The 16,697-nt window shown below is 38.1% G+C and overlaps 2 protein-coding genes across 8 annotated transcripts in view; one reads left to right on the forward strand and one right to left on the reverse strand.

Annotated features, from left to right (window-relative positions):
* LOC127419841 (proteasome subunit beta type-6-like) overlaps positions 1 to 16,697 on the reverse strand; it is a 51,391-nt gene that overhangs the window by 7,573 nt on the left and 27,121 nt on the right. Inside the window, exon 1 of one of the 2 annotated variants that reach the window (XM_051661612.1) lies at positions 1,712 to 1,854. The exons of the other annotated variant lie outside the window; for it this stretch is intronic. Coding sequence (XP_051517572.1) covers positions 1,712 to 1,810 — 99 coding nt within the window. The 5' untranslated portion in view covers positions 1,811 to 1,854. Of the gene's footprint in view, positions 1 to 1,711; positions 1,855 to 16,697 lie in introns of those variants that run through there. 2 annotated transcript variants of the gene reach the window in all.
* The window catches only part of LOC127419848 (voltage-gated potassium channel subunit beta-3-like), a 59,518-nt gene continuing 52,711 nt past the window's right edge, over positions 9,891 to 16,697 (forward strand). For 2 of the 6 annotated variants that reach the window (XR_007893728.1, XR_007893727.1), the window contains exons 1-2: positions 9,900 to 10,388; positions 10,722 to 10,765. Coding sequence is in view for 1 of the 6 variants with exons in the window: in XM_051661620.1 (XP_051517580.1) it covers positions 10,378 to 10,388; positions 10,722 to 10,765; positions 11,159 to 11,190 (87 nt within the window). In the remaining 5 variants the exon portion in view is untranslated. Of the gene's footprint in view, positions 10,389 to 10,721; positions 10,766 to 11,158; positions 11,191 to 16,697 lie in introns of all 6 variants that reach the window. The other 4 variants (XM_051661620.1, XR_007893730.1, XR_007893731.1 and 1 more) reach the window with 4 other exon arrangements.

Here is a 16,697-nt window from a genome sequence, read left to right on the forward strand (position 1 = left end):
CTGGCAGTTGTGGCTGAAATCTTTCTTGGTCTACCTGACCTTGGCTTGGTATCAAGAGATCCCCAAATTTTCCACTTCTTAATAAGTGATTAAACAGTACTGACTGGCATTTTCAAGGCTTTGGATATCTTTTTATATCCTTTTCCATCTTTATAAAGTTCCATTACCTTGTTACGCAGGTCTTTTGACAGTTCTTTTCTGCTCCCCATGGCTCAGTATCTAGCCTGCTCAGTGCATCCATGTGAGAGCTAACAAACTCATTGACTATTTATACACAGGCACTAATTGCAATTTAAAAAGACACAGGTGTGGGAAATTAACCTTTAATTGCCATTTAAACTGTGTGTGTCACCTTGTGTGTCTGTAACAAGGCCAAACATTCAAGGGTATGTAAACTTTTGATCAGGGCCATTTGGGTGATTTCTGTTGATTTCTGTTGATTTAAAAAGGAGCCAAACAACTATGTGATAATAAATGGCTTCATATGGTCACTATCCTTAAATAAAAGACATTTTTTTTTTTTTTGCATGATCAGTCATATTTTCAAAATCAATGCCAAAATGTCACAATTTCTGCCAGGGTATGCAAACTTTTGAGCACAACTGTAGCTAAAAACTTTATATCTGCTTTTACCTTAGGGAGTTTAAAAACAATTAGACCAATTTTTGGCAATTAGTCCACTGTATGTGTAAACGGTGAGCTTTTAAATCTGAGTGTGAAAACTTGCTGGCGGCAGCCCAAAAATTCTCCAGAGTTGAAGAGGTTAAAGGGAATGATACATTTATATATTTAAGGCTCTGAAACCAGATTCTGGGCCTGCACACAGCTAAAATAATAATTTATATTACTGGAAAAAAAATGTTTTTACTTAACAACAAATGAAATTATTTCTTGCACATTGGTGTCTAGAACTATATTTCTGTTGCCAACTGCACTCAAAAAGAGATATTTCTAGCAGTTAAAATATTTTTGAGCGAAGCATAAGATTGTTTTATTTATTATTATGTATTATTAATTATAGACATTTTTCCAAGACTTTTTAAAAATTACTTAAATGAGTTTTCCAGGTTTGGAAATCACAATTTTAAAATTACCTGATATTTCAATTTTTTTTTTTCATGACAATGAGAATCATTAATTAACAATTAACAAACAATACTGACGTCTAAAGCCACTTTTTGTATTGTGTAATCACTTAAGCCACAATTATGTAATGTCTTTGAATTACATGAATTATTATATTTACTGTTATATTCATAAACATTTGGTTATTATAGGAATTATTTTTATTTGAGGGGCCTTTTAAAAAAAAAATGTAAGCAAATATTGATATTTGCGACTAATTGCGATTACTAAATCGTTATCTACTGTAATTAATTGTTTTAATTATTTTTGACTTAATAATGTGTTAATGTTGTAAATTCAAACGATTATTGCTTTAAAACTTCAGTGAGATTTGATCATTTGAATTAGGTAAACGTTCAGTTTAATGTTTAATTGTATTGCATTTTGTTATCCGTTTTGATAAATCTATAAATGAGACTATTTTCATCATTAAAATATTAATATATAATTATGTTCATGAGTTCATTCCGTTTCGCTGTTTCACAGTCTGCTGCATCATTCACTGAGTTTCATCATAATAAACGTGTTTCTCTTCATCATAACTCAATCATATGAGATTATTAATATCAGTCTGAATGTTTCTCACCCCTGTGCTGACTTCTCTGCTCGTCCAGTCTGGAAATAAATCATTATAATCATTTAAATGTGCAAGTTTATCAGGAAACTGCAGCGCTGCGGCCGCCATCTTTAATGAGAATAGTGAAGGACCCCACGAGAGCTGTCCGCAGATATTCCTGTCTCATAACTGCCTGACAGACGATAAAACACAACCGCTCAAATGTTTATTACAGCCTTTACACAATAACGTGCGGTGTTACCATGTATTAATGCATGTGTGTGGTGTTTTGAAGAGGTATATTTCAGAAGACAGTATGTGATATAAATTCAGGCAGGTGTCGCGTCAGTCTCGGGGCGGAAGGTAAATAACACATTTCATCCACATTTACTGCAAAACTAAACTCTAAAATTAAACTCAGTTAATAGAGATAACAGACTGCGTATTGTTCATGGTTTATCGTGTGTTGATCTCTTTATGGTACGCATTATGTTCAAACGCTAGAATATTTCTCCCATTTGATTTAATGACAATAGCTATAATAAAATAAAAAGATTTTGAGAGAAAAAGAAATATCGCTCAATCAACAGCATTTGTGTCATAATGTTGATTACCACAACAATTAATTTCCACTCGTCCCTCCTTTTCTTTAAATGTGTGTTCCAGTGAGACACTTACAATGGAAGTCAATGGGGTCAATCTGTAAACATTAAAATACTCACTGTTTCAAAAGTATAGACACAAGATATAAACTGTAGAGACACATTACAGCAGATATACAGCACTGTAAGAGACAGTACGGTGCACACTACAGATACAGCACTGTAAGAGACAGTACGGTGCACACTACAGATACAGCACTGTAAGAGACAGTACGGTGCACACTACAGATACAGCACTGTAAGAGACAGTACAGTGTACACTACAGATACAGCACTTTAAGAGACAGTACAGTGTACACTACAGATACAGCACAGTAAGGGACAGTTTAGTGTACCCTACAGATACAGCACTGTAAGAGACAGTACAGTGCACACTACAGATACAGCACTGTCAGAGACAGTACAGTGTACACTACAGATATAGCACAGTAAGAAACAGTACGGTGTACACTACAGATACAGCACTTTAAGAGACAGTACGTTGTACACTACAGATACAGCACTGTAAGGGACAGTACAGTGCACACTACAGATACAGCACAGTAAGGGACAGTTTAGTGTACCCTACAGATACAGCACTGTAAGAGACAGTACAGTGCACACTACAGATACAGCACTGTCAGAGACAGTACAGTGTACACTACAGATACAGCACAGTAAGGGACAGTTTAGTGTACCCTACAGATACAGCACTGTAAGAGACAGTACAGTGCACACTACAGATACAGCACTGTCAGAGACAGTACAGTGTACACTACAGATATAGCACAGTAAGAAACAGTATGGTGTACACTACAGATACAGCACTTTAAGAGACAGTACGTTGTACACTACAGATACAGCACTGTAAGAGACAGTACGGTGTACACTACAGATACAGCACTGTAAGAGACAGTACAGTGCACACTACAGATACAGCACTGTAAGGGACAGTACAGTGTACACTACAGATACAGCACAGTAAGGGACAGTTTAGTGTACCCTACAGATACAGCACTGTAAGAGACAGTACAGTGCACACTACAGATATAGCACTGTCAGAGACAGTACAGTGTACACTACAGATATAGCACAGTAAGAAACAGTACGGTGTACACTACAGATACAGCACTTTAAGAGACAGTACGTTGTACACTACAGATACAGCACTGTAAGGGACAGTACAGTGCACACTACAGATACAGCACAGTAAGAAACAGTATGGTGTACACTACAGATACAGCACTTTAAGAGACAGTACGTTGTACACTACAGATACAGCACTGTAAGAGACAGTACGGTGTACACTACAGATACAGCACTGTAAGAGACAGTACAGTGCACACTACAGATACAGCACTGTAAGGGACAGTACAGTGTACACTACAGATACAGCACAGTAAGGGACAGTTTAGTGTACCCTACAGATACAGCACTGTAAGAGACAGTACAGTGCACACTACAGATATAGCACTGTCAGAGACAGTACAGTGTACACTACAGATATAGCACAGTAAGAAACAGTACGGTGTACACTACAGATACAGCACTTTAAGAGACAGTACGTTGTACACTACAGATACAGCACTGTAAGGGACAGTACAGTGCACACTACAGATACAGCACAGTAAGGGACAGTACGTTGTACACTACAGATACAGCACTGTAAGGGACAGTACGTTGTACACTACAGATACAGCACTGTAAGGGACAGTACAGTGCACACTACAGATACAGCACTGTCAGAGACAGTACAGTGCACACTACAGATATAGCACTGTCAGAGACAGTACAGTGTACACTACAGATATAGCACAGTAAGAAACAGTACGGTGTACACTACAGATACAGCACTTTAAGAGACAGTACAGTGCACACTACAGATACAGCACTGTAAGGGACAGTACAGTGTACACTACAGATACAGCACTGTAAGGGACAGTACGTTGTACACTACAGATATAGCACTGTAAGGGACAGTACAGTGCACACTACAGATACAGCACTGTAAGGGACAGTACAGTGCACACTACAGATACTGCACTGTCAGACTGTGTACTACAGTAATTCTCTCTCTGTGTTTGTAGTTGTATGTGGAGTATATAGTGAGGAACCCGCTGTGTGTGTTGGGCGAGTCTTTACAGAGTGACATCTTCAACACTAAACTGGACTCGTTCTTCAGTGTGCGCGCCACGTGACACCTGCTCATGTGTGTCAGTGTTGTTATGAAAATAAATATTATCATCGTATATTTATATTGAACTGTCTGCTTCATTCAATTTATAAAATGTGTGTTAAATATAATAAAAAATCTATTTCATTGCTTGAAAGTTTTGATTCACACAAAAATAAAAACATTCTTTTTATGTAACCACTTTTTTCTATTTATTTGTCTGAATGATGATGTGTTTGCGGGTCATTGGTTAATCTTTTGGACCTCGATTCAGTGTGTATTATGTAATGGTGTTGTACAGTTACTGTGTGTGTGTGTGTGTGTGTGTGTGTGTGTGTGTGTGTGTGACCTACACAGCTGTTATTCAGATACAAATGCCCACAAGAGTGGAACTGAATTCAGGTTTGAACGACGATAAAATGGGGCTAATATGATCATATTTCTTGATCTAGTCAGCACTCTGGCTGCTGGATTTTGAACCAATTGAAGTTTATTTGTTGATCTTGCAGGACATCCTCCCAGTAATGCATTACAATTATCTAGTCTTGAGGTCATGAACGCATGAATTAGTTTTTCGGCATCAGCAACAGAGAGCATGTGTCATAATTTAGCAATATTTCTGAGGTGGAAGAATGCTGTTCTACAAACATTGGTAATTTGATTTTCAAAGGACAGATTGGTATCAAATATAACACCTAAGTTCTTCACTGTAGAAGATAATGAAACAGTACATCCATCGAGAGTGAAATGATATTTTAGTGTCTTATTTTTAGAGGTTTTTGGTCCAATAACTAGTACCTCTTTTTAGTCTGAATTGAGTAGAAGGAAATTTCTGGCCATCCAATCTTTGATTTCATTGATACACTCTGCTAATTTGGAGAATTGTGAAATTTCGTTGGGTTTAGAAGAAATATAAAGTTGGGTATCGTCGGCATAACAGTGGAAATTTATTCCACGATTCCTGATAATATCTCCCAGGGGTAGCATATATAAGGAGAAAAGCAGAGGCCCTAAAACTGATCCCTGTGGCACTCCATACTTAACTTTTGTTTGATTTGACAATTCCTCGTTTACACATACAAAGTGGTAGCGGTCTGATAAATAGGACCTAAACCATGCTAATGTAAGTCCACTAATGCCAACATAATTCTCCAGCCTATTCAAGAGAATGTCGTGATCTATGGTGTCGAAGGCAGCACTAAGATCTAAAAGCACTAGAAGAGAAATGCAGCCGCGATCAGATGATAAGAGCAAGTCACTTGTAACTCCGATATGTGCAGTCTCTGTACTGTAATGAGGCCTAAATCCTGACTGAAATTGTTCATATATACCATTTCTCTGTAGAAATGAACATAGTTGGGAGGACACAATCTTTTCTAGTATTTCTGACATAAATGGAAGATTTGAAATCGCTCTGTAATTAGCCAATTCTCCAGGATCAAGTTGTGGCTTCTTAATAAGTGGTTTGATAACTGCCATTTAAAGTTTCTTGGGACATGTCCTAAGGATAGCGAGTAGTTAATAATATTAAGAAGAGGTTCTGAGATTATAAGGAATACCTCTTTTAAGAGCTTAGTTGGTATTGGATCTAACATTCATGTTGTGTCTTTTGATGTTTCGATTAGTTTTGTTAGCTCTTCATGACCTATGACAGTGAAGGATTAAAGCTGCTCGTGAGGAAAATTATGAGACACTGTTTTCTGAGGTACTGTTGATTGCATCGTTCCAATTTTATTTCTGATTAATTTCATTTTATCAGTAAAGAAATTCATGAAGTCATTACTATTGTGCTGCGACGGAATATCTGGTTCAGTCGATGCTTTATTCCTAACCAATTTAGCCACAGTACTGTAGCTGCTCTCTTGACAGCATGAGTGTGATCATTGTACCATGGTGCGGGGCTTTTTTTTTTAAATTTTCTTTAATCAAGGGGGGCGACACTATGAAGAGTGCTAGAGAAGACTGTATTTATATTTTCTGTTATTTCATCAAGTTCTTCTAGGCTTTGGGGCTTACTGAGTATATGAGACAATTCTGGAAGATTATTAGTGAAGCTATCTTTAGTGGTCAAAAGAATTGTTCTAGCTGAATGATAGCATGGTGTAGATTGAGTGACATTAGCTGATCGCAGCAAACAAGAGACGAGGTAATGATCTGAGATGTCATCACTCTGCGGCTGAATTTCTATAGCATCAACATCAACTCCATATGACAGAATTAAATCTAGTGTATGATTATGGTGATGAGTTGGTCCTGTTACATTTTGTCTGACTCCAAGGGAGTTGAGAATATCAATAAATGCTAATTCCAATGTGTCATTTTCATTATCTATGTGAATGCTGAAGTCACCAACAATTAAAACTATCTACAGTAACTACTAGATCTGATAGAAAATTAGCAAATTCACCAAGGAAATCAGAATATGGCCCAGGTGATCTATATACTGTAGCAAGGGCAAAAGACAATTTTTTTATATATTTCTATCTGATGGTGTCACATTAAGCATTATTAGTTCAAAAGACTTAAACTTATATCCTGTCCTCTGAGTAACACCAAAAACTTAATGTAAATTGTAGCAACACTTCCTCCTCGACCCTCATGTTTATAACAATAACCTGGGGGAGTAGATTCATTTAAACTAATATATTCATCCAGTTTAAGCCAGGTTTCAGTCAAACAGAGTGCATCCAAACTACGATCTGTAATAATTTCATTTACAATTAGTGCTTTGGTAGAAAGAGATCTAATGTTTAGTAGCCCTACCTTTATATGATGTTTAGCTTCAATTATTTAGTTTTTTTTTCAAGTTTTACCTTAATAAATTTTTTTCTAAATGGTTTAGTGAGGGGTTTGTGTTTGGTAGTTCGGGGAACAGACACAGTCTCTATATGATATCTAGGTGATACAGTCTCTATGTGTTGTAGTTTATGTGACCTGTGTGACGTCTCAAGGCAGCTAGCAGACGTTCGGATTAGCCAGTTTGTCTGCTTCCTGACCTGGGCCCCAGTTAGTCAAATACTATCATTATTAAGACTATGAGCCAAATTACTAGAGAGGAGAGCGGCACCGGAGGGATGGAGTCCGTCTCTCTTTAGCAGGTCAGGTCTACCCCAAAAACTCTTCTAATTGTCTATAAATCCTATGCTATTATGCGGACACCACTCAGACATCCAGCCATTCAGTGACACTAATCTACTATAAACCTCATCACCATGATGAGCAGGGAGGGGGCCAGAGCATATTACAGTGTCTGACATCGTTTACGCAAGTTCACACACCTCTTTAACATTATCTCTAGTGATCTCCGACTGGCGAAGCCGGACGTCGTTAGTGCCGACATGAATAACAATTTTAGAAAATCTATGTTTAGCATTAGCCAGCACTTGTAAATTTGATCTGATGTCAGACGCTCGAGCCCCCGAAATGCATTTAACAATGGTGGCTGGAGTCTCTATTTCCACTTTCCTTACAATAGAATCAACAATTATTAGGGCTCTTTTAACATGATTCTCAGTGGGTGCATCACTGAGTGGGGAGAATCGAATGGAAACCCTAACAGGAACGGGAGAGTGGTGTCGATTTGCTGAGTGAGTATGCCGCCGAGACGTCACCAAATGCCCTGCTGCAGGGGCTCTACAGCCGGAACCAAAGTGTCTGTGTTGCTTGCTGTACTACCTGCATCCGAAACAGTATCTACCGGCTTAAGTTGCATTACATATTTAACATATAGTAAAATAAAAGGACACGCAGCAATTACACTTCCAGCGTTGAATCAGGACAACCCCAGAAAGTATAACTTTAGGTCAAGATGTTATGAGGTTTTAACAATTTATGTCCTTTTTTTTGTGCAATTTAAAAAACAAATTCTAACAGTATTACGATTTTGTGGGGAAATTGTTACAAAGCAAATTGTAATAACCTTTAATGACCAGGTATATATATATATATATATATATATATATATATATATATATATATATATATATATATATACAGTGGCAAGAAAAAGTATGTGAACCCTTTGGAATTACCTGTATTTATGTATAAATTTGTCTTAAAATCTGGTTTGATCTTCATCTAAGTTACAATACTGAACAAGTACAATCTGTTTTAACTAATAACATAAATTATTTTATTGTTCTTGTACATACTGAATACATAATTCAAACATTCACTGTGTAGGTTGTAAAAAGTAAGTGAACCCCTTGGACAATGATATCAACTAAAGCTAATTAGAGTCAGGAGTTGGCAAACCTGGCATCCAATTAACGAAGCAAGATTGGAGGTGTGGGTTAGAGCTACTTTGACTTATAAAAAGCACTCAAACATTTTGAGTTTGCTTTTCACAAGAAGCATCTACTGCCATGGACCATGCCTCACAAAAAAGAGATCTCAGAAGACCCACAATCAAGAATTTTTGCTTTGCATAAAGCTGGAAAGGGTAACAAAGTAATCTGGAAGAGTTTAGATATTCATCTGTCCACAGTTAGACAAACTGTCTATAAATGGAGATGATTTAGTACTGTGGGTACTCTCACTAGAAGTGGCCGTCCAGCCAAGATGACTCAGAGGGCACACCACAAAATGAAAGGAAGAATGGTCCAAAATTCCTTCTGAACTGTGAATGTTTAATGGGATGTGTTCAATAAAGATATGAAATATTATAATTGTTTGTGTGTTGTTATCTTAAGCACATTGTGTTTGTCTATACTTGTGACTTTGATGAAGATGAGATCACATTTTATGAGCAATTAATGCAGAAAACCAGCTAATTCCAAAGGGTTCACATACTTTTTCTTGCCTCAGTACATCATTTATATTATTAATTTAATTTAAGTGGATTTTGGGGAGAAAGGTGACCTGCGCATGTTTTCATGAGATTCACACACACACACACAAACACACACACACACACAAACAAATACTCTCACACACAAACACACACACACACACCACTCACACACAAACACACACACAGACACTCACACACACTCACACATACACACAAACACACTCACACACACACACACATAACACCACACACACACACACACACAAACACTCTCACACACAAACACTTACACACACACACACACACACAAACACTCTCACACACAAACACTCACACACACTCACACACACACACACAAACACACACACACTTTAATCCAGAAGTGTTTTTGGGGGGGATTTTCAGATTATGTCGGAACACACACAGATTTTAAAAATTATGCTGCATTCCTGTAATCTGTATACAGGTCAATCTGACCTTAAATTACATAACACAATAAACACACACAGATCTGAGTGTTAGCCATTGTGTGTGTGTGTGTGTGTGTGTGTGTGTGTGTGTGTCTTTTTTTTGTCAATTCTTTATATTTGATGGGGGACTGAAGCTTCATCCTAATCTGAGTATATATTCCAGATTACAGCCGGACAAGAGTACTTTCTCATCGAGATGACAGTTTGACTTTCAGGATAAATACAAGCAGGAAAGTTCGAGGATTTTTACTTCAACACTCGAAAATAACAGACTTTTGTCTGTCTTTTGTTTGTTTAGATTTTTGTTTGTGTTGTTATTTGTGTTGTGAGATGTGTTTGTCGGGCGAGCGGGCTCTGCAGTCGGGTTCAGAGTTCCAGGCGGGAAGTTTTCAGTGGCCGACCTGTATGGCTTAAACAGAAAACACAAAGGGTTCACTGAGGGGTCAGGACAGGGGGCGCTGCGGGCTCATGATGGACAGGGTCAAGTTCAAAGTTCAGGTGAAGACCTGGCATCACAGATCCTGGGAGCGGCACAAAGAAAGATGGAGAAGAGATGACTTGAGCTCTACCTGAGAGAATATGACCTGTCAATCACAAATTGCACTGCCCACCTCACCAACATGCCATACAGGTGAGTCTGAACATGCACACACACATAGGGGATATGCACACACACATAGGGGATGGCACCACATTTTTTCTGCAGTAAGTATACCGTGCACAGTGTACCTTAATATACTACATTTGCTAAAATGAGCACACTATCTGAGATACTGAATTCCAAAATGCAATGAGCTAAACATTACTACTGTGTGATGAATCAATACCAGTTGGGATTTTTTATCTCACTATTGTGACTCACTATTCAGGCTGCCAAAGACAGTTTTACATATTTAAAATTAGATAAAAAATTAAATAAAATTACTGAATGCAACTCACCTACTATTTTTTTTTTTTTTTTAAGGAATTTAGGGAAGTCTGGACTGAGAGTATCCTGTCTTGGATTAGGTGAGTCACTCCTCTATTCTGACCCACTGTCTCCCTCTCTCATAATGTTTTATTAATTATAGTGATTGCAGAATCTGAATTTAATGCAAAATCAGCATTGTCAAAGGACAATGTACTGTATAATTTCAGAGTAGATATTCATAGTTTAGACACTAGACCACACTTATTTTAGTCTCTCAAGCCTTATTTACAACATAACACAGTAACAGTTCTTGGTGTGGAGTCGGACAAGACAATTCCGAAAAAGTTGGGACAGTATGAAAAATGCTAATAAAAACAAGCAGGAGTGATTTGTAAATTATATTCACCCTTTGCTATATTGAAAGCTCTGCAACTATACATTATATGATGTTTTACCTTATGAATTTCATTGTTTTGTTTTTTTATGTACAGTAATCAGAAGATTGCAACATGATCCCAAAAAGGTGGGACAGTTGAGTGATTACCTCATTGAAACATCACCATTTCTACTAATAACAATTATTAAGCATTTAGGCACTGAAGACACAAGTTTGTTAAGTTTAGAAAGTAGAATTTTCCCCTATTCATCCATTATGTAGGTCTTCAGCTGCACAATTGTACGGGGTCTTTGTTGCTGTATTGTGTGCTTCATAATGCACCACACATTCTCAATTGGAGATGTTCAGGACTGCAGGCCAATCTACCACCCACACTCTCTGCTTATTCGGCCAGTATGTGGTTGAAGTTGTCCTGCTTAAAATTCAGAGATGTCTCTGGATAAGACGGTGCTGGATGGCAATATATGCTGCTCCAAAATGTGTTCATATCTGTCTGCATTAATGGTGATCTCACAGATGTGTGAGTTACCCATGCCATGGGCACTGACACACCCCTGGCCCATATAGACACTGGCATTTGGACCTGATGCTGATATCAGCTTGGATAGTCCTTTTCCTCTTTGGCCCAGAGAAAACGACGGCTGTGTTTGATGAGTCCGAGTCCAGAGATGTCAGCAGCGCTTCTGGACAGTGTTGATGTATGGCTTCTCCTTTACATAGTAAAGTCTTAACTTGCATCTGTGGATTCAGCGGTGAGTGGTGTTGACTAACAAAGGTTTACTAAAGTAAAAAAGAACAAACTAATAGGAGTCATTTGTTCAGAAATCCAACGTCAACTGTCCAGCATGTCTGTAATGCTGGCGAAGGTTGTGGCAGACTTGGAGGATCTTGCTGTAATACGTCGATCGATTACAGCGATGGAGACGAAATTCACTGAGTTGGTTACAAGAATCAGGGATGTCGAGAAATGGAGTGATTATCTGGAGTCATCTGAGAGGGAATTAGCTGCAAACCCGCTAGCAACCAAAGCAGATTTGGAGCGTCTCTGGGAAAAGTTGGAAGACTTAGAGAATCGTAATCAGCGAAACAACGTCCGAATTGTTGGAATTCCTGAGCATGAAGAAGGCTGAGATATGGTGAAATTCCTAGACGAGCTCTTCCCGAGTCTGTTCGACATAACAGGCCATAAGCTGGAAATCGAGTGAGCTCACAGGGTCCCGGCTGGGAGATAGGCTGAGGGAGACAGGCCCCGATCAATTCTGGCCAAATTTCTGAGATCATCCAATAAAGATCTCGTGTTACATGAGGCGAGGAGTAAAGGAAAGCTTTCTTGGAAGAACCACAGCATTTTCTTGTTCCCAGACTTTGCGAATTCGACAAGAGAGAAACGTGATCGAGAGAGAAACTCTTACATCAACGGAAGATTGCTTTTGCTCTGATGATTCCGGCCAAACTGAGAATAGATACTAAGGATAGCCGCAAAATATTTACATGCCCACAGCAAGCATTGTCTTTCATAGAGACAATGGGGTGAGTAAGCCATTTGGTGATTTTCATGTTGCCCCCAAGTGAGCCTGAATCACAGAACATTCACTTGACTGTCTGAGGAAGCTGGGCATCTTTTTTGTTTCTTTTTGTGCTGGTTCCGCTAGAGGCTGGAGTTTGTTTTATAGATTATCTTCTGTTGTGTAATTCTGTCTAACAGAATTTGTACAGAAGCACCGGACTTGAGCAATCCGAAGGCAAAGTTGTTGTGGGGGCTCTCGTAGGCGTACATGGACTGTTTGAGTTTAGAGGGGTGGATGCCGGTTGGCACTGTCATGTGTGGGGTTAATGTGCACGTTTTTCTTATTTCTGTTTGTTTGGTTCGGGGGGAAGTTCGGGGATTGTTTGTTGCACTAATGTTGCTATGTCGTCTTTACAATTTTATTTTTGACACACAATCTATTTTTTCTAATATGTAAAAATGTCAAATGTTAATATGAGTGGATTGTCTCTCTCCACGTGGAATGTGAATGGGTTGGGGCACCCCATAAAAAGAAGGAAGGTTATTTATTTTCTTAAATGTAAGAAATATGATATAGTGTTTCTTCAAATGCATCTTTCCCTGCAGGAAGCTGAAAAATTTGGGAAGATGTGGGGTGGATATGTTTTCTTTAGTGCTGGTTCAAGTAAGAGCAGGGGGGTCATTACACTGATAAGTAAACATCTACAATTCAAATGTCTCAAACAGATTAAAGATAAATTAGGAAGAGTCATTATTGTTTTAGCAGAAATTCAGGGACAAAGGTTGATTTTGGCTAATATTTACTCACCTAACGCTGATGATCAGGGCTTTTTTATAGATCTTGAAGGGATGCTGAAAGCCGCTGGCATCTCTCATGATATAGTATTGGGAGGAGACTTTAATCTTTTGATGGACTCAGTCCTTAATCATAGTGAAGCAAAAGTATGTAAGCCCCCTAGAGCAACATTGATGCTTCACAGGATGTGTAAAAATCTTGGTCTTACAGATATTTGGAGACTTTTGAACCCATCTGGTAGGGACTTTTTTTATCAGTCCATAAGATTTATTTTTGAATAGATCTTTTTTGATATCTAAGTCTCTCATTTCATCTGTTGTTGATTGCTCAATTGGAAACATCTTAGTCTCAGATCACGCCCTGGTGAGTTTAGAGGTGTTGCCACATATGGAAAAAAATAAATCATATAGTTGGCGCTTTAATGTATCCCTTTTGCAAAATCCTGAATTCCAACAAATGTTAAAGGCTGAAATCAGTGTTTATATGGAAACCAACTGGTCCTCAGTATACTCTGTGGGCATGGCTTGGGAGGAACTTAAGGTGGTTCTTAGGGTTCGGATCATACAGTATGCCTCATTCATCAAGAAATCCAAAGCATTAGAACTCGTGGAGTTGGAAGGGAATATTAAAAGTGCCGAGGCAGAGCTGAAGTGCCGAATGTCGTCTGATGGCCTCAGAGAATTGACCTGATTGAAATACAGATATAATACTATTTTGTCATGGAAGGTGGAGTTTTGGTTATTCAGGGCAAGACAGTCATACTTTGAGTCAGGGGACAAAGCAGGGAAGCTTCTGGCTAGATATATAAAACAGAGAGAGTATTTTTCTACGATTCCCTCAGTGAAATCTGCTAGTGGTGAAATATTTACCTCGGCCATTGATATTAATAATGCTTTTAAAGAATCTTGATCTTTATAGTTCCATGTCTTCGTCTACTGATGAAGATGTTAGAAACTTTGTGGAACCATTAGAACTCCCTAAACTGACGACTGAGCCCAAAAATTCTCTTGATTCTGAGATAACCTTGGAGGAGCTTGGCAAGGTAATTAAGGCCTTGCGTACAGGCAAGGCTCTGGGGCCAGATGGTTTTGCCGCTGAATTTTTTAGATCTTATGCTACAGAATTGGCTCCACTTTTGTTAGAAATTTATACGGAATCAATAAAAAATGGAAAGCTTCCGCCAACCATGACACAAGCCCGGATCAGTCTGATTCTTAAAAAGGACAAAGATCCAAGCGAGTGTAAGAGTTACCGTCCAATTTCCCTGATCCAGCTAGACGTTAAAATATAAGTACTGGCTAATCGATTAAGAAAAGTTATGACATCTCTTATACATATAAATCAGGTGGGGTTTATTCAGGACTGCAGCTCTTCTGATAATAATTTCAAGCAATTCGATAGCATAGCGAAGTCCTTCATTTGGAATAGTAAATGTCCCAGGTTACATTTCAATATGTTACATAGGCCGACTGACAAAGGTGGGCTAGGCCTACCCAAGATTTTGTTTTATTATAATGCATTTGGTCTCAGACATTTGGCTCATTGGTCGCTTCCACCTGAGAGAGCCCCTCCCTGGTTTTGTATTGAACAGGAATTTCTTGCCCCTATTTTGCCATTGTAAAGCCTTTGTATCAAACTAACCGGAAAATTTAAGTTACACCCCGTTATCTTGCATTTGCACTCGGTATAGACAAAAGTGTCCAGAGTGTTTAATTCAGACATTTATTTAAATGTTGCCTCGAGCATATGGCTGAACCCCAAATTATGTATTAATAAGTCCCCTTTCTGCTGGTCAGAGTGGATTGTGAGGGGGGTTAATATACTCGGTGACCTATATGAGAGTGGAGTGTTGAGATCGTTTGAAAATATGGTTCAACATTTTAGGATTCCTAGATCTCAGTTCTTTAGGTATTTACAGTTGCACCACCTGCTCTGTACTATTTTTGGGAGTAGCATACACCACCCTAAAGCGGCAGATACTCTGGAAGTGGTGATTACTGCTTTTGGAAAAGGTCATGAGGCATCAGTGTATTACTCCCTGCTAATTCACAGTCTGGGGGACGGAGCTTTACCTTCTATCAAGAGATTATGGGAGAAAGATTTATACTTGGTATTGGAAGAGGGAGTGTGGGCTAGGATTCTAAAAAACATCAAGTCTGCATTTAGAGATTCAAGGGTGTGCCTTATGCAATATATATATATATATATATATATATATATATATATATATATATATATATATATATATATATACGTATGTATGTTTTGCTTTTCTTTATTATTGTAAGTATTAATAAAAAAATTATTACAAAAGAATCGGACTACACTGGTTGCACTGTATGTTTCGTGCTGTCTATTAAAAATGAACCGACTCATAAGAGATTTTTCATTCAGGAATCAGACTACACTGGTCATGATTCATGTTTCAAGCTGTAGATTCAGTAACACTATCGTTGAACAGCAGCATAGGAAACAAAATGTCTGAGTAGTTTGGTACAGTGATCAGTCCGCAGAGAAAGGAGAATGTACATTCAAGAACCGTTAATAGAACCGAACGTTATGGAAAACATCCAATTCCTTACTTTAAAAAAATGGGTTCCCAACCTAACTGACTACAGATCAGTTCAGGCAAATGAATGCCTGTCGCTGCTTTGTTTTTTAGGTTGACTGTGATTTAAGCCAAATGCTATTTCACACCCTAAAGTGCCAAATGTAATCCAGATTTGGTCCAAACTCTTTTACTATCTGGGGTGTGTCAAGGTCTATTTAAATTTGTGTTGTTCTGTAGGCTATATGATTTATTTGTGTCTGTATTTTAGGCACCTGGGTGATGTTTGGTTCTCAAATCTCGGATGAGGTGAAATTATTGAAAAGTTTTGACTGTCAACCCTCTTTTATTCTGTGTGTCCTGTAATTAGTTTGAATACTGCGTTGAAAATAGTCGGTATAGACACACCTGTAACAAGACATAAAATGAATTCCATATTAATATGCCAAATATAAACAACTTATACACTGTTACAATATCTAACTGTATGACTTTATAGAATTGTTTATTGTGATTACAGTTTTTCTCGATTACTCAAACACTATAACCAGGCTTTTGAACTAAAATTTCAAAAACCATAATGCCATTGATCAAAATCACATCCATTTCCCTAAACTATAAACACCATTCCCCTGTTTTGACACATGAGTCAGATTTGTTGAACTGTCACTGCAAAACTCTATCACAAATCCCTTCATTTCTCATTGCCTACACCATGTGGTCATTTAGAAAGCACTAGCATTCAATATTGTTCACTCAAATCAGCACAGCTTGAGCTCAGT

This window comes from Myxocyprinus asiaticus, chromosome 29 (genome assembly GCF_019703515.2).
Source record: "Myxocyprinus asiaticus isolate MX2 ecotype Aquarium Trade chromosome 29, UBuf_Myxa_2, whole genome shotgun sequence".
Classification (NCBI taxonomy): domain Eukaryota; kingdom Metazoa; phylum Chordata; class Actinopteri; order Cypriniformes; family Catostomidae; genus Myxocyprinus; species Myxocyprinus asiaticus.